This window comes from Trachemys scripta, chromosome 3, assembly GCF_013100865.1.
Source record: "Trachemys scripta elegans isolate TJP31775 chromosome 3, CAS_Tse_1.0, whole genome shotgun sequence".
In the NCBI taxonomy this organism is placed as follows: Eukaryota; Metazoa; Chordata; order Testudines; family Emydidae; genus Trachemys; species Trachemys scripta.
Window position 1 is genome coordinate 88,466,593 of NC_048300.1, and position 22,091 is coordinate 88,488,683.

General features: G+C 43.1%; 1 protein-coding gene across 1 annotated transcript in view; it reads right to left on the bottom strand.

Moving 5' to 3' along the window:
- The window catches only part of SYNJ2 (synaptojanin 2), an 81,482-nt gene that overhangs the window by 39,011 nt on the left and 20,380 nt on the right, over nt 1-22,091 (bottom strand). The window contains exons 3-6 of the mRNA XM_034765316.1: nt 17,856-18,126; nt 15,023-15,248; nt 3,812-3,895; nt 1,376-1,437 (exon numbers count right to left, since the gene is read on the bottom strand). Coding sequence (XP_034621207.1) covers nt 1,376-1,437; nt 3,812-3,895; nt 15,023-15,248; nt 17,856-18,126 — 643 coding nt within the window. The remainder of the gene's footprint in view (nt 1-1,375; nt 1,438-3,811; nt 3,896-15,022; nt 15,249-17,855; nt 18,127-22,091) is intronic.

The following is a 22,091-nucleotide window of genomic DNA, read 5'->3' on the forward strand; positions in this document are numbered from 1 at the left end:
GAGCTAGTGCGCTAAAAAACACAGTGGGGACAGTACGGCTTGGGTGGCAGCTCAGGCTCTCAAGCCCACCTGATCCCTTAGGCCTGGGCTCAGGTTGTTAGCCTGAGTTTCTGCTGAAATCACAACATCCACACTGCTATTTTTAGCATACTGCTTGAGCCCCAGTAGCACGAGTCTTCTACCTGGGTTGGGAGGCTCGTGCCATGCTGCAGTGTTCACATATCCTCCGTGGTTGCTCTGGGGTTGGGAGAACAGGGTGTGGGGTTAGATGGGGCAGTGGGGTCATGATCTGCAGCACAGTTTCCCCTCAACCTCGTGGGAATTATGCATCCTCATCATTACCTTATGTGGGTTTCCTTTCTGCTGAGTGAAACCTTCCAATGTGAAGGCAGTTCAGGGAAAGAGGCAGGCAGAGACTTCCCAGAATAGACTACCACAGGAACCAGAAAACAGTAAAATCCTGGGACAGGGACCCAACCATCACTTCTTAGTAGCGAGTCTAGAATAATAGGAACCTAATCCCTGACTGAGGTGCTACAAAGTGTTCGATAACAATCATCTCCACTAAAAGCTGCAATAAATGAAATCAAGAAAATACTGCGGCCTATTAAAATAGACACGTAACTTGAATATAAATTTTGATTTGTCAATTAAAAGCACATGACGAAGGCAGGCTAGGGTGTGGCAATTCATCAGAGGCCAAATCCTTTCTCAGACAAAGCTCCCACTCAAGTCAATATGAATTTGCTCCCAAAGGACTGCAGGCTAAAGTATTTGGCCCCACTTGATGATCATGCACTCAGAGGACCCACATTAATGTATGGATTTTGGATAGCTTCCAGCAGAGTTGCAGAGTCTTATGGGGTTAAATCCATTCCTCTCGGTTGGAGCAGAAGAATGTTACCAGGAGCGCATCTCACCGGGGGGGAGAGCAGAATGGGCTGCTGCTGTTACTCTGCAGCCACAAGCTCCAGTCATAGAAAAACAAAAACTCAGCGTGCAAAGGGGTTTGCCTTTAGCTTCTATTCGGTTGGGACAATAGAGGAAGAAAGGGCACGGAGAGGTTATTTCCAAATGTAAATTTATCATTTTTGACTCCCAAATGGTTACATGGCACTTTTCGCACAGTATTCAGAATTTCTTAACTCCTTCAGAAATAGGCTGAGATCACCTTGATTCAATTTCCACCAAAACTAGAAAGGACAAAGCACTAAAACCATACTGTAGGGAACAATCGTGCAAGGGCGATGGACTAGATGATCTAATAAGTGCTTTCCTCCTCTAACAGCTCTGGTTCGCTGGGACGGAGTACAGCTGTGGAATCACGGTTACATGCTTAGCTGATGTGTTACTAACAGAGTCTAATGAAGCCTACCTGTCAAAAGCAGGGGCATTCGCTTCCAGGCCTCTGTTAAGTCTCAGATGATGGGAACCAACCTAAAAAAAAAAAAAAAAAAAAAAAAAAAGTAGAAGAAATATTATGAAGTAATTTTCTTCATAAAGCTGCTGAAATCCTCAATCACTAGATGTCTATTTCCCTCAAAGAAAACGTCTGTTTATTAGCACCCAGACACCCCAAACAGATTACACACACCCCTACACATAATGAACTTAGTACAAAAAGCTTAGCTACGGCTTTTATTAGAAAACAACATTTACAATTACAATGATAATTCACATTTGTTAATGGAATACCTACGCCCTTATTTATGGCCAAACAAATTCTCTATCCTGGCCAATACTCTAGCAAAAACCTCTCACTGCACCACAGCTCTGTGCCCAAGCCTCCTTACTCCTGTAAGTAATCAGGAGGCACTGCATATCTGCCAATTCTATGGAGAGACTGTGGCCTGACTAGTTTGAGCTTTTGTTTTTTAGATTAATTGGATACTACATGCACAGTGCTTTCTAAATATAAAGGATTATGGACTAAATCCTGTATCAGTTAAGTCAGTGGGAATTTTAACATTGACGTTAATAGCAGTAGGTTCAAATTTTTTATAAGTATTGGTATTTCTATTCAGTGTAGCTGAATATATTGTATTTCTTCCCAATGAATATCTGAATCCTCTAAAAGACCCACTCAGAATTTTCAAAAATCTTGTTTGGTTTCCTGTTTGTCAGCATTTAATCTGTATTTCTTTCTACGTAAGGGCTAGACTGTGCAACCCTTCCTCACTTTGGTGCCAGCACACGTACACAAGGAGTGAATGAGTGCTCCGATGAGTAAGTGCTCACAAATGCGAGTAAAGGTTGCACAATCTAGCCCTGAATAAGCACAAATGTGTGCCATTTCCTTCTTAGAGAGGAAAAAATTATGTCCAATTAAAAAAGGCCATAAGCACTAAATTCAGGGATAATCTCCAGGCTTTAGAATATACAAAGCAATATATGACTGTCATAATTCATATCCAAGGCAAACCTGAGGCATTTAAATCAGACATTTATTATTATAGAATATTAAAAAGAAAGCTTATTCTTATTACAAAGCCATTACATTGTACAGAATACAGTATATGTACACACACATTTATATATCTGCGTGTGTGTACCTACGTACAAACTTAAATTATTTTTTTCCTTCTATTCTGACAATGTGAAAATACCAGGCTGCCTCTTGCTTGAGCTATTCAATGACATCTCATTGAAAGTGTGGCCTGTATAAATGGCTGGGTAGAAATGGGTTTAAAAACAAAATAATTGCTTGAGGAAGCAGCCCATGTGGAAAATGTGTTATATGATTAGAGTTGTACAGCTACATTCTATGGCCAAGCTCAGTGTGGCCGGTGTGCATGACGACTGCAGGTAGGTTCTGGCCCAAAACGTCAATAAGGGTTTCAATGTCATTTGTAGGGAGGTGTTTTGTGTGTTTGTTTTTATTCTGCACTGTATTTAGATGACATTCATCTCTTGTACAATACTGAGGCTCAATGCTGGATGACATAGCTACCCTAAACAAAAGAATTTTGGAAATGAGATTTTGAAGATTATGGGGAAGTGTGTATAGCATCTAACTGTGCACAACTGTTGGGCTGTTGAGACCACTGCCTGTCACGCTGATTAGTATGGTCTCATTGTTTCCTTGCACTCCCCCATTGGTCTTTCTGTATCTATCTCTTGTCTGAGATGGCAAGCTCTTTGGGGCAGGGACTGTCATTTTGTTCTGTGTGCAGCACCTAGCACAGTGGGGGTGCAGATTTAGGACTGGGGTTCCCAGGTGCTACGATAATACAAATAATCATAAACAAACACATTTTAACGTTCAAATTGTTATATAAGTTATTGGAGTTGATGCAGGAAACACTTGGTAAAATTCTCTGGCCTGTGGCATGCAGGAAGTTAGACTAGATGATCATCATGGTCCCTTTCGGCCTTAGCATCTATGAAATCTATCAAATACACCCATATACCAATTATATTTATTTTAAAATCATAGAGCTCCTGCACTGGAGCCCCCACCTATACTATGGAGGGCTAAGACACCATGCCAAACTGGCATTTCAGATGGAAAGGTTATTCTGGGTGAAGTAAAAAAAACATTATAAAGAAACATCCGTGTAAATAAATTAACAACTCTTCTTTGGAGTGATCTGAGCACTTAAAATATTAATCTTCAAAAACTAATAACTGAATAGCTATTTGCCTATTCCTTTTAAAAACAGCCTAACTTTCCCACAAATAGTAACAGAGTCAAAATTGTTCAGTACTTCACAGGGCAAGTCTCCTAGTGAATGAATATCATTAATAAACAAATCCTATGCAACTTTTAGTAGCATTAGTGATAGGCCACTTGGTTTTTCATTATATTTACCTGAAGCCCTGGTTGCTCCCAAAACAGTGGAACGGAGCCTCTGATCTGAACAAAGGAAGAGATGTCATCATCCAAATAAATTGTCTGCAGCAATAACATAAAGGGAAAGAAACTCTTCAGTGAAAAGTACTGTTCTGTCACCCCTCAATCAGACCACACAAGTTAATATACAAATACTGAAGAAAAGACGAATGGTGGATCTCAGTTTATCTTGATATGGCTCTGTCAGTATTCCTGACCTCACAGAAATGGAAACAAAATCATGCCTCGTTTGCTTTCATGCCAACTCACTAGATTTAAATTTGCTACTCACTGGTAATAAAAGAGAATTGAAGGCACAGATGCTTGTACGACAGAGATTTCCTTCACACTGAAGATGCACTAGCTACGCTGGTGGACAGACTGAAACAGGCCACTTTCTCTTTTGTAGAATTTTAACTATGGAGATGTCATCATTCCATGTGACCAGTGATGGTTAATGCCAGGTGTGGGATAAGCTTATCTGCTGCTCTATTAACTATTTTCTTTGACCACACATTTCGTCTTGTCAGTGTGGCCAATAAAATGTATGTGAAACCTTCAGCGTTGCTGCTCCTATTTTGAGATGTGGGGAATAAGAGTATGTGCACTATTTCTTATCCAGGATGTTTATAGTAAAATCTTTCCAGTCGTCTTTTCTCCCTAGCCAGCACTCTTTCCTGCCCTTTGTATTTATCTCTGTTAACAATGCTAGTAGCTTTGCTGCAAGATTAACACATTAGAAGCACAAAGGTACACCCCATCCTCCCCTCTAACCCTACCTCCAAAAGTATTATATTTTAAAAGAGCCTAGTCTAAAAGGATATATGTTCAGACATAGTATTACCAGAGAGCAACAGTGTAAAGCCAATTTCACTGCCCTGGCCTATACTTAGCAATGGAATCCTGGCCCTTTTCCATTTGCGATATATAATACAAGTCTCAGTTTTCTTGTATATCACAATAAGCCTTCCAAAGCCCAGCAGATGAATGGTATCAGTCAGCTCATCCAGGTGCCTTCTTTTTTAGTCACACTGTATCATTTAGCTTATCAGCTAGCAGCTGGGCACTAGTTCCAAAATGGGATGAACAGCAGGTGCGGAGAAAGAGGCTGCATAAGAAAGATGTTTAGGCAATGGAAAACCAGTTACCACACGACTTTAATGGGGTTCTATTCCCGGCTCTGCCCCGGCCTGCTGGATGACCACGGGAAAATCACTTAAGCCTCCGTGCCTCAGCTTCCCCATCTGTAAAATTACCTCTTTTGTAAAGTGCTTTGAGATTTACAGGTGAAAATATTATTTTTACATATATCACTGACAAACATTAACTAATTAACCCTCGCAACACTTTTGGGAGGTAGGTGGTACGTGTCTATTATTATCCCCATTTTACTGAGAGAGAGGTTAAGTGACTTCATCAAGGACACAGAAGGTGTTAGTGTCAGAACCAAGCTTAGCCTGATGGAGTTCAGATCATGATGTAAAACACACTTTCCAAAACAGTTTTTCAATCAATGCTCTTAATTGTGTGCAATGCTTAGTTACCATGGTGACAGGTGCTCTATAAAAACCTAAGATTGATGCTGTTCTCCTTCTGTTTCTGCCCTAGGAACTACTTGGTGTAATGTAGCGGGACTGCAACATGAGAAGTAAGTAACCCCATCCTTGCCTCTTTCTTTTCCTCAGTGAGCAGGCCAGTCATAAAAATCAAATGAGTCAATGACCTCTAACCCTCGCATCATCTGTAAAAAATCAGACACAGCAGGCCTGATTCTCAGCTGGTGTAAACTGGTGTCGCTCCATTGACACTGGCAGAGCTATGCTGACTCACACCAGCTCAGAATCTGGCCTACGATCTGTAAGAAATTCTGGAGTTGGATCTTGACTCATTTATGATTTTAAGAACGGTCACCTGCTGACAAATGGGATGAGTCAATTATCGGCATAACTTGAAATGAAATGTTAAAGCTACATTATGTCATAGATAGACAAAGCTCTTATAGAAGTAGATCATATACATTCAGTATCATATAGACAGTACAATTCTGTGGATTGTGGTGGATAATCAGCTGTGCATGAGTTCCTAGTGCAACACTGGGCAAAAGGGCTAGTGTGATCCTTGGATGAGTCAACAGGAGAATCTTGAGTAGGAGTAGAGAGGTCATTTTGCCTCCGTATTTGGCACTGGTACACCCCCTGCTGAAATACTGTGTCCAGTTCTGGTGCCCACAATTCAGGAAGGATGTTGATAAATTGGAGAGCGTACAGAGAAGAGCCACAAGAATGATTAAAGGGTTAGACTGCATGCCTTATAATGACAGACTAAATAAGCTCAATCTATTTAGTTTAGCAAAGGGAAGGTTAAGGGGTGACTTGATTACAATGTATACGTATCTACATGGGAACAAATTTTTGATAAGGGGCTCTTCAGAGAAAGGTATATCACAATCATAGAATATCAGGGTTGGAAGGGATCTCAGGAGGTCATCTAGTCCAACCTCCTGCTCAAAGCAGGACCAATCCCCAACTAAATCATCCCAGCCAGGGCTTCGTCAAGCCTGACCTTAAAAACCTCTAAGGACGGAGATTCCACCACCTCCCTAGGTAACCCATTCCAGTGCTTCACCACCCTCCTAGTGAAAAAGTTTTTTCTAATATCCAACCTAAACCTCCCCCACTGTAACTTGAGACCGTTACTCCTTGTTCTGTCATCTGGTATCACTGAGAACAGTCTAGAGCCACTCTCTTTGGAACCCCCTTTCAGGTAGTTGAAAGCAGCTATCAAATCCCCCCTCATTCTTCTCTTCTACAGACTAAACACTCCCAGTTCCCTCAGCCTCTCCTCATCAGTCATGTGCTCCAGCCCCCTAATCATTTTTGTTGCCCTCCGCTGGACTCTTTCCAATTTTTCCACATCCTTCTTGCAGTGTGGGGCCCAAAACTGGACACAGTACTCCAGATGAGGCCTCACCAACGCCAAATAGAGGGGAATGATCACGTCCCTCGATCTGCTGGCAATGCCCCTACTTATACAGCCAAAAATGCCGTTTGCCCTTGTTGCCAAGAAGGCTCACTACCGACTCATATCCAGCTTCTCATCCACTGTAACCCCTAGGTCCTTTTCTGCAGAACTGCTGCCTAGCCACTCGGTCCCTAGTCTGTAGCAGTGCCTGGGATTCTTCCGTCCTAAGTGCAGGACTCTGCACTTGTCCTTGTTAAACCTCATCAGATTTCTTTTGGCCCAATCCTCTAATTTGTCTAGGTCCTTCTGTATCCTATCCCTACCCTCCAGTGTATCTACCACTCCTCCCAGTTTAGTGTCATCTGCAAACTTGCTGAGGGTGCAGTCCACGCCATCCTCCAGATCATTAATGAAGATATTGAACAAAACTGGTCCCAGGACCGACCCTTGGGGCACTCCACTTGATACCGGCTGCCAACTAGACATGGAGCCACTGATCATTACCTGTTGAGCCCGACGATCTAGCCAGCTTTCTATCCACCTTATAGTCCATTCATCCAGCCCATACTACTTTAACTTGCTGGCAAGAATACTGTGGGAGACCATATCAAAAGCTTTGCTAAAGTCAAGGAATAACACGTCCACTGCTTTCCCCTCATCCATAGAACCAGTTATCTCATCATGGAAGGCAATTAGGTTAGTCAGGCATGACTTGTCCTTGGTGAATCCATATGCCGACTGTTCCTGACCACTTTCCTCTCCTCTAAGTGCATCAGAATTGATTCCTTGAGGACCTGCTCCATGATTTTTCCAGGGACTGAGGTGACTGGAAGCTGAAGCTGGACAAATTCAGACTGGAAATAAGGCATAATTTTTAAATAGTGAGATTAATTAACCACTGGAACAACTGACCAAGGGTTGTGGAGATTTCTCCAGCACTAGCAATTTTTAAATCAAGATTGGAAGTTTTTCTAGAAGATATGCTCTAGGAATTATTTGGGGGAAGATTTATGGCCTTTGCTATACAGGAGGTCAGACTAGATCAGGGGTCTTAAACTCAGATGACCCCGAGGGCTGCATGAGAACTAGTGCATTGGCCTGAGGGCCGCATCACTGACACCCCCACACACTGCCCCTGGCCCCGCCCCCACTCCACCCCTTCCAATTAGGCCCTGCCCCTGCCCCACCTCTTCCCTGCCCCATTCCCAGGGTGCTCAGGGCAGGGAGTTGGTGTGTGGGGTACAAGAAGGGTGCGGCAGGGGGTTGGGGTGTGGGATGTGGCAGGGGACTCAGGGCAGGGAGTTGGGGGTGCGGGATGTGGCCGGGGGCTCAGGGCAGGGAGTTGGGGGTGCGGGATGTGGCAGGGGGCTCAGGGCAGGGAGTTGGGGGTACAGGAGGGGTTCAGGGTGTGAGCTCCAGCCTGGTGCCGCTTACCTAGAGCAGCTCCGGGGTGGCAGCGGCGCTCACTGGGGCCAGGGCAGGCTCCCTGCACGCCTGCCTTGGTCCCCGGCTCCGCGCTGCTCCATTCCAGGAAGCAGCTGGAACCGTGTCCTTGCAGCCCCTGGGGGAGGGGAAGGGGCTCAGGGTTCCCTGCTTGTGCTGCTCTTGCCGCTCCTCCAGGTACCTCCCACGAAGCTCCCACTGGCCGCGGTTCCCTGTTCCCGGCCACTGGGAGCTGTGGGGGGGTGATGCCTGGAAGGAGGCAATGCCAGAGCCCTCTGCCTCCTTTCCCCTACCCCCCCCGGCCCAAAGGGGCGTGCTGCCGGCTGCTTCAGAGAGCAGCGTGAGGCTCGCAGCGTCAGGAGGCAGTCCCACGGGCAGGCAGAGGGGCGGGGTGGGGATGTGGAGAGTTTGGCGGGCCACACACAAGAGCCCCATGGGCTGCGTGTTTGAGACCCCTGGACTAGATCATCACAATGGGCTTTCTGGCCTTGGAATCTATGAACAGTTTTAGACTATCTATTCCTAGGTGGATTAGGATCAAGATCATGCCATCCCATTCAAATGGGCACTTCCTCCTAGATAATTGCTCCTACATTAACTCCTCCTAGACAACTTGGAGTTCAAAGTCATGCCATGCCATTCAAAAAAGCAGTTTTCTCTAAATTTTGCAATAAAGTCTCAGAACTGCCATCTTACCGCTTTGTAACAGGCAAAGATCAGAAGAAGAAAAATGATTCCCTAACATGATTAGACACCACTTCGGTCCCTGCCACAAAGACTAGAATAAATCAGCCTTGATCCGGTAAACACAAGCACACAGGCAGAATCCTATGCCCAAGCAGAGTGCTGTTGAAGTCAGTAGGGCTCTGTGAAGGAATGAGGATCCACCTATGTGGATCCCATTACAGAATCAGGCTGCTGTCTTTAAGCCACATACTTAGATGAGGCCTAAATCTGGCCTATCATTTTTGGGGGAAGGCCTTAACAGATTTCAAAAAGCAGATTTTCCCCTCATAGTTATGATCTATTGCGTAAATGCTTCTTACACCACAATCACCACAATGGCTACTGGCGAGGATAACCTGGATGCCAAAAAGGAAAATCCTGAAGAAAATTTCTCTGGAAAAAATAATAGGACCCAATTCATGAAGGAACGTAAGCATGTGCTTAAATCCATTCCTATTCAGGGCAGCAATAAAGTGGTACTGTAATTGCTGTCATTAAACAGCAATGCTTTTCTGAATTGGGGTCCAACACTATTTTTCTTAAAATAGGGAAGGGAAGGTTAATTGAAAAAGATGCTACTTCCTTTTATGGTCTGTAAAATTTCAATTTTAAATACACCATATAACAGATATATACATATGGAGATATACCTATCTCACAGAACTGGAAGGGACCTTGAAAAGTCATCAAGTCCAGCCCCCTGCCTTCACTATCAGGACCAAGTACTGATTTTTGCCCCAGATCTCTAAGTGTCCCCCTCAGGATTGAACTCACAATCCTGGGTTTAGCAGGCCAATGCTCAAACCACTGAGCTATCCCACCTCCCGAGTTATGAACACCACAGTTACAAACTGACCAGTCAACCACAGACACCTCCATTTGGAACTGGAAATGCACAATCAGGCAGCAGAGACCAAAAAAAAAAAAAAAAAAAGGCAAATACAGTACAGTACTTTGTTAAACGTAAATTACTAAAAAAATAAAGGCAAAGCAGCATTTTCCTTCTGCATAGTAAAGTTTCAAAGCTGTATTAAGTCAATGTTCAGTTGTAAACTTCTGAAAGCACAACCATAACGTTTTGTTCAGGGTTACGAACATTTCAGAGTTACGAACAACCTCCATTCCCTAGGTGTTTGTAACTCTGAGGTTCTACCGTATTTGGGGGAGGGGAAGGGGACAAAACCCCCCACTAATTCATCTTTTTGAGAATTCTTTTTGCTTAAAAACAGCCAAAATCGTACACCAAGAATTTAATACTGGGGAAAAAAAGAGGTTTGCTCAAGAGCTGACGGTTCCCTGGAGGACAAATGCAGGGAAGGAGGAGAAAGCTGAAATGTTAACAATGACAAGCACATAAACTAAATAAGGAAAGCATACTTGTTTCTTCGGTACTATCTGGAGAAAGGAAAGGAATGTGGTGGAGTCTCCGAACTACAGGGGGGTAGGGGGGAAGGTTGGACCAAGTTAACTTTTGTTCTCAGTAGAAATCCATCAGACATGTCTTACTTTTTTCCTTGATATATGAAACACTGGGAACAAAGCAAAAACATGTTATTTAGGCCCCTTCTGAGGAACAAAGCATCATTTCAAACCCTTCTCAAAAGATTATTTACAGCACTGTGAGTAGGAAGAGGTACCCCTTCTTTTACAAAATACTGGCTACAGTTGTTCAAGTGCACACTTTCAGAAGGCTTTTTCACAATGCCCCTCACCCTCTACTTCTGCTGTGTCAGCCTTTCTGACTGCTTTTATCTTTCTTGTAAAGTGATTAAACTAAAGGACCAAGTAACTAAAAGATTGACTGGTGGACTGATTTTGAAAAGAAAAAACTAAAGTGAGATATTTAGCTCCCCCACTCCTTTTCTGCACAGTGAGTCACAGCAGTTAAGTGAGCCCACAAAAAAATGACTCATTGCAGAGCTGAAATGCCACAAGGCTAACTCAGTGGGAGACAAAAGAATCCCATCCATGCATAAAAGAGCTGCCTAGAGAGAAGGCTAATTGTTTCTTCTTCTTCTTAAAACAGAAAAATATTAGAATTAAAGCTTTGTAAAGGGGGAGAGAGTCCTGCCTTTTCAGAATCCTAGGGTGATATTTATTCATGAAGCACAGAGCCAGCATGCCAGCACTGTACAGGCTGCTGCAAATGGAAACAAAATGTTATTCTAATTACAGACGGCCAAGATATTACCTCATAGCCGATTAGTCAGTAGTCTACTATGAAAGCAGAAGAGAGTTTAATTTAGGGCTTTTACTTCCTAACAGTAAGTGGATGCCAGCTTGAACTGGACCTCATGTATCTTAATGGTTAGCTCCCACTTTATTTTCTTAGGACAGTTAGCCTGGCAAAAATTATACCGATTACCAATGGCAAGGTGAACTTTTATCTTTTTAAAAAACAGCAGAGCACTCCTATAGTTATTGATCTTCCAAGTCCTGGAGCCATATTGATTCAGTCACCCTGTACTCATTTCCTCCCTGCTTTGGCTTTGCCTTTTCCAGTTCCGAATCACTCAAAAACCTTTAGTCTTCCCACTCTTAGATGGCTACTTGCTGAATTGGAAGAGAAGTACATCAGGCTGCACTGCTCCTGACGAACCCGTCCCATTCAACTGTCAGCAATCTATCAACATTTTGCCATTCCATCACGGGCTGAACCCCATTTTTTCTGAGATACAATGGGCATTATATTTTTGTGTTAATAATTTCCAGCATGTAAGAGCAAATAAGCTAAGGAACCTTGGACCCAAATGGCTGGCATACTGAGAAATAGTAATTGTATACAGAACTAGCAACTGAACCTAGGAGGTAGCACTGCGAATTTGGGGCTGACCTAAGAAAGGTTGGCTACCCATCTCAACATCTAACTTTCCTTCCTTTATAAGAAGATCAAAGCATCCCACAAGTATTTTGGTGAGAAAGTACTATACTATACTTGGTATGGTCTACGGGGATTATATATTGCTTCAGAAGGTGAACATAGTGACATTTCTCTTTTCCCTCTGCCCGGGGTAAATTTCACCTACAGGTGCACAAATCTGTGCGCCACAACAGAAATGTTTTCCAATGGACTAGGCACCAAAATTCCACTCTTCAGAAAATAGATTCTCAGGCTTTGAGGGCAGAGTTTTGTACATTTGCTCCTGAAAACGTTAAAAACTGCTGACCAAGTTTAGGGGTGATGTTTTGTACGCTGGAAATTATGGCCTTCTCATTTATCTCTGATCTCCCATATACATGCACCTCTTCATGAACATTAAAATCTGCATTTGGTTAAAACGGTCGTTCTTTTGGCTGGGAGTAGCTTCTATACCTTTTCCAAAAAGGAAAGAGAGGCTACAGCTGAATACAAAAGTGCTCATTTCAGCAGCAGGGCCGGCTCTAGGTTTCTTACCGCCCCAGGCAACAACAACAAAAACCTCCGAGAACGCAACTGCTGAAGCAAAAAAAAAAAGAAAAAAGGAAAAAAATCTTGTGGAATGCCAGCCCTGGAATTGTGTTGCCCCAAGCATGTGCTTGGTTTGTTGGTGCCTAGAGCCGGTCCTGTTTAGCAGACATAGGAGGTCTCAGGTTCTTCAGGGCCCAGTGCTTTTTGTTTATTTTAAACGTAGCAAACACAGCCATACACAGTAAACAAATGACTTATTTTCCTTGTTCGCATTGCGATTGTAGCTGTGTTGGTCTCAGGATATTAGAGATAAGCTTTCAAACTACATGCAGCTCTTCCTCATGTCCTGAGGAAAAGTTTGAAAGCTTGTCTCTTTCACCAACATAGGTTGGTCCAGCAAAAGAGATTACCTCACCCACCTTGTCTCTCTATTATTTAGCTTGGTCATATTAATTTAGGGATCCAGATCAAATTAACACATTTCACCCTTGTGTTTGTTATCAACTTCAGTTGGAAATAGGGTTTCCACCTTTCTGCTGGGCAAACCTGAAGTATAAAGTCCTGCCTTATCCCCTCTATCAAACCACACCCAATATGCAAAGCCAACTCTATCCCATTGGAGATGTATTAGAATTTGCCTCCTGGCCACTGACCAGATGACAGCTTCTCTCTTTGTCCTCTTTGCTCTACTTAGTTGGCTAGAGGAACTTTTTAATTTCTCACCCATTTTCTGGTTTCTTTGTCATGCACCTTCCTCCTGACTAGTGCATTGCATTTCAAAGCTCCAGAATCTTTCCCTCATTATACTGTGGAGATTATTGTGGTATCTGAATGCTGACATTGTATTAATTTAGCCTTGCAGAAGTCCTGAGGGGTAGGAAGTTATTATCCCTTTTTTACAGATGGAAAAATTGTGACAAAAAATTATGATGCTAACCTTGAAAACACTTATCCATAGATTAACCATGTGCACACATGTTGTCAAGGGACTACTTATGCACGTAAGTGCTTGCAGGATCCACAGCTAAGTGACCTGCTTAGGGTCACAAAGGAAGTCTTGTGTCTTCACCACAAGACCCCCTTCCTCCCAGAAAGAAGGCTAAGGAGATTAAGGCCAGGTCCACACTAGAAATGTTTGCAGGTATAATAATGTTGGCTTGGGGTGTTATTTTTATGTCAGCAAAAGCCCTAGTATAGGCACAGTTACACTGGGGGGCAGGTGGGGGATTCTTTTGCTGGCACAGCTGATTTCGTTTCGTGAACTAGTGTAAGCTGTAGTGGTTACAACACATTTTTGCCAGTAGAAGCTGTGTCTGTACCAGAAAACCTTTTCTAGTGTAGTCTAGACCTAACAAAACAGACTTAAAAAAAAAAAAAAAAAAAGTGTGGAATAAAGTTACTAGAACTTTCAAAAGAACTTTTGCTTTTCTTAGGATGACCAGATGTCCCAATTTTATAGGGACAGTCCCAATATTTGGGGCTTTTTCTTATATAGGTTCCTATTACCCCTCAACCCCTGTCCTGATTTTTCACATTTGCTATCTGGTCACTCTAGTTTTTCTCCCACCTTCTCTTGCATGGGGAATCAGTTGTACTTTAAAAGAAAAGTACTTTAAAAAAAAGATTTTATTTTCAGAGCAAAATTCCCAGTCATTTTCTAATAACTGTATTTTTAAAACTTTCCTCTTGTGATGATGCACTGGCCTCTTGATTGATTAAATGCTTGGTGCCATTGAGAACCGCGTGGTTTATGTCAGCGGTTCTCAAACTTTAGCAACCCAAGGACCCTTATTTTGATTTTAAAAACTTTGTGGACCCCCAAGTCCTCCGCTCAGCCCCAGATCCTGCCCCCACTCCACCCCTTCCTTGAAAGCCCCATCCCCAGCCCACCTCTTCCTGCCCCCGATCCACTCCTGCCCCTCCTCTTTCCCGCCTCTTTCTGCCCCCTCCCCTGAGCATGCCCCCTCTCCACTCCTCCCCTCCATCCCAGTGCCTCCTGCATACCGCTGAACAGATGTTCCCCAGCGTGCAGGAGGCACTGGAAGGGAGGGGGAGGAGTTGAGGGACAGAGGGGGAGGAGTGGATCAGCGGGGCCAGTGGCCCCGGACATGATTCCGCCCCCTCCCCTGAGCACGACCCATCCCTGCTCCTCCCTCCCACCCCCCAATGTCTTCTGCATGCTGCTGAACAGCTGTTCCCCGTGTGCAGGAGGCACTGGAAGGGAGGGGGAGGAGTTGATCAGCGGTGCCGGCAGACCCCCTGGAGTACCCTTGTGGACCCCAGGGGTCCACGGACCCTAGTTTGAGAAACGCTGGTTTATGAGTTGATTTTGCGCATGAGTCATTGTTGCTCAAGACAGGAATTTCTGAATCCACTGAAAAATGCACATTTATAATTTGACAGAAGCCTGGGGAGCTAGAACTTCCACAGTGGGAAATAAATCAAAAACATAAATTATGATTGCCCAAGAAGCTAGAGGTACAGAAGGAGAACTGATTGCGTAGGAGCTTAATGAGCAAGAGTGAAGAGACACTTCATGCATAACAGCATCTTAAAACATTGCATGCAAAAAGCATTTGCCGAGCGCCTCTGAATCTTGCTGTAAACGATTCCCCAATTATACACTGATGTACTGAATTATTTAGGGTCATAGGATCCATTCAGTCATTTACCTGCTCTGTCTCAACAAAATTAGACACGTGTCCATCATCACTGACCCCTCGTATGTGAAATCTGGCCCCAGCTCGTTCGCAACTGATCCGGGAAATGAGGCAGACTTTCGCCTTCTTGTGAGAGGCATAGAGAGTGTGGATGTCCACTATGCCACAGATCACTTTTAACAGCCAGTCGGAGCAGTTCACCTGATTGTGTTTAAAGGGCACATGCAGCAATTGGTTCCTGCAAGATTCAACAGAGCATAGATTCATTTACTCAAAAAATGAGAGAGAGAGAGAGAGAGAGAGAAACAAGTTGCATCTCACATTGTTCACTAATTAAAGCTTATAATAGGAGGTTATTCCTTTTTTATTCTACCTCACTTTATCTGAAACCAATAATTAATAGATCACAATCCTGGTGAAGGCCATAATTCACAGAAACTTAGAGATTTTAACAGTATGACAGCCAACATACTTCTGCTCATATGTCCAGAAGACTTTGCCCACCTATACAAGTTCATATGCAAATCTCCCCTTTCCCAATTTTCTGATCTCTGGAAACATGCTGGTCATTAAAAGGTTCTTACCTAAATTACAGTGTTGTCCAACTAACACTTTAAGGCAGTGCTGCCTGGAACCTGGTCTACACTATAGTTCCAACAGGCTTTAAAATTGGTTTAGCAGAACTTTTTAAAACCTGTTGGAATTTTGGGGGAAGTTTTCCCACCATAGACCAGGCCTAAAAGTGAAAGGAAATGTTACAAACTGAGTTTTGCATGGTTTACAATGGAAGTATTATCTTTGTGTTATTTTTATTAAGCAAGCCAGTCTGTGACCAGGTCTAAGAGGCATGCATAGTCTCTCCAATGTACTTCCACCAGTTATCAGCAATTCCCTATTACAGTTACTATACCAGTGGAATCCTACTAAAGATTTGTGCTTCACAGAGCAAAGCATTTGAAAAAGGTGAAGAATTGTTCTACTATTTTTATATAACATAGCTAAAAACCAGCTACAAAAGAATTACATTTTCCTCCTTCCTTCCACATAAAAAGAAAATCTACCCATCTTGGAGATATACCTATCTCACAGAACTAGAAGGGACCATGAAAGGTCATTGAGTCCAGCCCCCTGCCTTTACTAGCAGGACCAAGTACTGATTTTGCCCCAGATCCCTAAATGCCCCCCCCCGGATTGAACTCACAACCCTGGGTTTAGCAAGCCAATGCTCAAACCACCAAGCTATCCTTATCCAAGGCAAACTCCAGGAGGATTTATTTATTGCAGTTTATGTTATACAGTCCACAGCTAGCACTGCCTACAGTGAAGGTTGTCTGACACTTTCTGTTATAAGAACCTTTTTTCACCTGTTTTTCTTTTTTTCCAAACTTTGGAAATTGGGGATGAAATTTTCCATACTAGTGGCCTAACTTGGGTTTTTTAAATTTTCATATTTATATATAATGTTTCACATACTCATTTTAGAAATACAAGGGATCTTATGTCAGACAACATATAAAAGCATAGGGCTTCCACATAAACGAAGACTGATCTAGCAAGACACATCAGATTGATACAGAAAGCAGATGTGCCACTGAATTCAAATATGTATCTTCTGAGAGCAAACTATCAAGAGAAAGCCTTTAACAACTGTATATATTGTACTATTTCTATATTAAAAATAGACCTCTAATTTGGCAGTTTAATTCTGTTGGAACACAGCTGGTTTGCTGTGTCAGCTGTTCCATGAAGAAGGCACACACAACACAGTTGAAACTGGGTTTTATATTTCACTATTCTGAACTAAACACCATTTATCAGGTGAAATCACATCCCAGCTGGAGAGATTATTTACCAGATTGAATTGCTCTGCCTTATCTATTAATCATCTATTACAACCCTGTTCAGCTATTGATATTTACCTACTGTGGGCCACAAGAAGTATTTCACACTAGCAGCACCTTTAGGTGTAATTCTGACAAATTATTACTTTTCACATGCATTATATAACTTCTTACTTATTTCCACTACAGTTTAGCTTCCTATGTGACTTCCTATCATAAACAAACAAACAAACAAACAAAAAATACGGGATGGGGGGAATTGGAGCACCCTATCAAAACTGGTAGGATAAACAAATTGAATTTCCTCTGCAGCGGGCCCACATAGGAAGGATCCTTGTTTCTATGTATTTTTTTCCATTCAACCAATCTTTGCTGCAGTGAGACATATTTTTTACTTTGTTTTAAAAATTGTGTTACTCAGTAAATAAAATAAGTGCATGTCAACATATCAGAGGAGTTAGCATATGTGCAACGGTTTGATTACAGTAAGTTGCAAATTAATTGATTAACATAGATATTTGCAATGTATAAACTAGGGTACATTACTGCAATGTTAATTTAGAGACTTTAAACCCACGAGAATTAGGAAATACAACATAATACAGCAGAAGTGATGTATGAGCACAAGTACAGGTTTTTACCACATTAAGAATGCTTGTTAAACAAATAATTAAAAAAAAAAACACCTTGGGAAGTAAACTACTTATCTGCACTTATACTGTATATAGTAAATATAGCAAATATATTTTTTCTTTCTAGAAAAACCAGAAACTCCAATTATTAAATTTGCTTTTGCAGCTGGGTTGCATAAATAATCTAGATGTTATTGGCTAAACCCTGATTGACCATGAATCTGCCAGAGCGCATGCCCTGTAAAGTAAAATGTTAGTTAAGCAAAACGTATCTAGGTTTAAATCTATAGCTTTATTTTTCTTCGGGGTTATGTGAAATTGAGAGGGAAGCTGGGCTTGACGAAAGACTTGGAGATAACATGAAGTACTAACCAGAAGAAGGAGTTACCAGATTCATAGTTGTTATCACCCTGCTTCTGGGCCCGCACTGTCAGGTCAAAGTTTGAGCCTGCATTTGGCCAGGAGAAATAGAACATCCCAGAGTTCAGGATTTTCTTAAGGGCATTAACACGATCCTCTTCCTTGGTTTCTTCCTGGAGGGGACAGAAATCTGTTGCGGTGATTTTGTAAACTTCAGCATCCAGGATTTTTCCCACCGATGTACAGCCTGTCACCAGGACCAGAAAATGCAGCCGAGTGTTACCTAGAAGGTGACAGTTATATAAGAATTATATAGAAACACAAGCTATGCCATTCCAAATCAGCCCAGCATCTGCCATGTCTGCTCTCCTGCCTCCAGCCATCAGTATCTCTTGCTTCAGAGGAAGTCAAATAAAACCTATGATGCACGTGGCTAACATGAGATCACAATATCTACAAGGATAAGTTACAGGGGAAAGTTAAAAAGACAATGTAGTTATGACACACATTTAATAAGCAGCAACATTTCACAGATTGTAAACTTTTCTACTCTTCCCTCTGTTATCATGAAAGTTGGCCCTGTGCAGAGGCCCAGGATAAAGCCTATTTTGAGGGTTTAAGTGGGACTGGGCCCTGGTGCTGGTTCACCGCACGGGGCAAATTTCACCCTTGCACAGCAGGCAGTTTTCTTACTGTGCAAAGGGTTTGTTTCAGGTGAAACCCTGCGATAAAACATTAGTCAATTACATTGAAACTTTTAGCTCAGAGTAATAAAATGTAAATATCACCCATGCTGGCAGAACACAGTCCTGTTTACTCATATAAGGCGGCTCCTGAAGGCTTTTGTTCCAATTAGCATGTATACAATGGATTAATGTACAGAAAGATTGAGGCCTTGTCTACACTACACAGTTTTGTCCACAAAAGACAGCTTTTGCCAACAAAACAGTGGAGGCGTACGCACAACAATGCTACTTTTGGCGGTAAAACTCTCCTGTTTTGCTGACAAAATAAAACCACTTCGACAAGAGGCACAAAGCTTTTGGTGGCAAAGTTAAAGCGACAAAGCGTCAGCGTAGACGCTGCCATTCATTATGTCAATTTAACTGGCCTTCCCCAGTATCCCACAATGCCCGCCGTGACCACTCTGCTCACTGTTGTGAACTTGGCAGCCCTGCAGGCATGCACCCCTCCCCTTTCAAAGCTTCAGTAAGTTCGGACAGCTGAGCATGCAGCTCTGGCAGCAAACAGCAACTTGGAATCCTGCTCTCCCCTGCACTAGGAACACAGCGGGAGGCAGGCTGCTGCTACCCGGGCAGAAGAGGGGAGGGACTGCTGTGCTGAGCCAGGATGGGAGGCGGGGACTGATGTGTGGGGGGGGGTGTCCCGCTCCCCCCTGCCTCAGGATTGATTGCTTCCGGCTGCAGTCTGAACTTAAAAAGACAGCATGCTAACACACCCACTCTCCCCCAGCACGAACTCTGTCTCTCTCACGTACACCCTCCCCCAACATACAATCTGTCTCCCCTCCTCCCACCCAACACACACACACACACTCCCTGTCACACACTCTCCTCCTTCCTCCTCCCCATATACACTTCAGTTGAAAAGCAGCTAGGAATCTACTAGGATGCCCATGGAACAATGGGATTGAGAAACTTGCATCATGTGACACTGTACCTGCCCCATGAGGCTTTGCAAACCCTTCCCAAAGAACCTTGCGGCCAGTTGCACAGTGGGATAGCTACCCACAGTGCACTGCTCTCTGTGTCGCTGCAACAGCTGCTAATGTGGATGCACTCTGCCGACACAAGGAGCACAGAGTGGACATGCAACAGCAGTTTAATTAAAGTGGTGTACGTCGGCATAACTTTTGTCGACAAAACTCTGTAGTGTAGACATAAGTCTGTAGTAGGGAATCAGGCTTTTGATAAAAAGGCGTCGAGCACTTAAACTCCCCTTGCATGGTGTCTAGTATCAAAGGGGTAGCCGTGTTAGTCTGGATCTGTAAAAGCAGCAGAGAGTCCTATGGCACCTTATAGACTATCAGACGTATTGGAGCATGAGCTTTCCTGGGTGAATACCCACTTCGTTGGATGCATGTAGTGGAAATATCCGGAGGCTTGTATAAATATGCAAGCAAGAGTGAGTCAGGCTAAAAATAACTTTGATAACGATAACGAGGTTATCTCTAGCCTGACTCACTCTTGCTTGCATATTTATACCTGCCTCCAGATATTTCCACTACATGCATCCGATGAAGTGGGTACTCACCCACGAAAGCTCATGCTCCAATACGTCTGATAGTCTATAAGGTGCCACAGGACTCTCTGCTGCTTTTAAACTCCCCTTGACTCTTACTTTCAGACATCAGATCAGGGGAGAAAACCTGTCTTAAGGGGAATATCTGGGGAGCCCAGAACATTTGTGTGGGACTTCAGCATGAAGCATGAGACTATTTTCATCTATTCATGCTATTCTGCAGAGTTTAGTTCACAATAAAGGCCAATGTAGGTGGTTATTTATAAAAAGTGATTTTCATAGTGTTTCTTTCTGTCAACAAGGGTACACCATGTTCCCATTCTTGGGGGGGGAGGGGGCGTTGTTAAGCACATATGTTATATTTTCTTAGCTAGTACTATAGCTTTGAGCGTTAGAAATGGTAATAACCCTATATTTTATTCCCACTTACTTTGCAACTGACTAGGCATAATTATAAAGGATTAAAACGAGGAGATTACATCATTTAGCTTAATGCTTAACCACACTTGATCACACATTATTCTGTGGCATCTAATAGAGAGGATCCAGAAAAATATTCCTTGTTCTGGGTTGCTTACAGACTATGAGCCAGGTCCTCACCTGGTGTAAATCAGTGTAGTGCCTCTGAAGTCAACAGAGCTATGCTGATTTACATCAGCTGAGAATCTGGCCCACAGTGAGGAGTTTGAGCGCAGCGTTAAGTGATCCTGTAAAGAAACACAAATATACACAAATAATTATAGTCAGTTTCAGCATGAGAGAGGTGGCAGTGACAAACTGATGGCTGTGTGGTGGGTGTGACAGATATGGCAATTTCTGTCAGTATCTTTGGGAGATCTTACTGTATTAAGTTTATGTATCATTGTGGGCCAGGGATTGTATATAATTCCATGGGGGAGGATGACCACCGCTCCTTCAGGAACTAAGAACAGTGGGGCAAATTCACTCAGGTAGTCAATTCTCCAAAGAAGAACCATCACTTGAAGAGGCGTGCATATACTAGTTCAAACTGGATTCTCCAGAGACCAAAAGACAAAGAAAGGACTTTTGGATAAAAAGTCTGAGTTTAAGCCGACTCAGAGACTTCTTTCTGATCCAGCAAATGAACAGGACTTTCTGTCCAGGGGAGGCCCCAATCCTTTTTGGGAAAAAGTTGGAAGGGCTTTGAGGCCCCAAAAGACTGATGGGTGACTTCTGGCAAGCTTTTAGCATGTGTCGACGGACTGCTATGTTTTTATATGTTTTCTCTATAATGCTTTCACCTTAAGAATAAATATGCCTGCTTATAAAGAACGGTGTGGTAATTTGTGACTGCTGGCAATTGCAGTTGTTCATAGCCTTTAAAGAGAAATCAAAGCACAGATGCTGGCCTGTTTAGGCAGTCTTGCTTGCTGGGGATATCAAGCATCAGCAGGAACCCTGCAAACCCAGTCTGCAAAACCCCCGCTCAGGAAGGAGAAAGATGCAGGTTTCTGGTTATTGCCCAAGAGAGGTGATGGCCGAGGAGCCGGGAGCCTAGAGAAAATGCTCGAGGGACCACAGAGGGGAAATACAGGCGCAGTTGCCCTGAATTGTGACAATAGGAATGCTGAGACAAAAGGGATTTTAGATCTAAAACAGGATCTCATGCAAAAGTTTTCACTGGTTGCTGGGATCCTAATCTTTTCTATAGGGATCATAGCCAGAAGGGATCTGAGGGGAAAGGCTGTGTCAGATCAGGAAAAATGAAGTTCAAATCTAATAGTACTTTAAAAAACAAAACAAACAAACAAACAAAAAACAACGGTAGCAGGGTGTATTATGAACAGCCCATTGCTACTGAAACATCTGTGAACGTGAGGGGAGACGCTCTGACAGTCAACACCAGGTGCTGCATACTTATCTTTAAAGTTGTATGCAGTGGTGGTGTAACCGCGTCGGTCCCAGGATATTAGAGAGGCAAGATGGGCGGCTTGCTGGCACCACGGGCTGTGTGGACATGCCCAA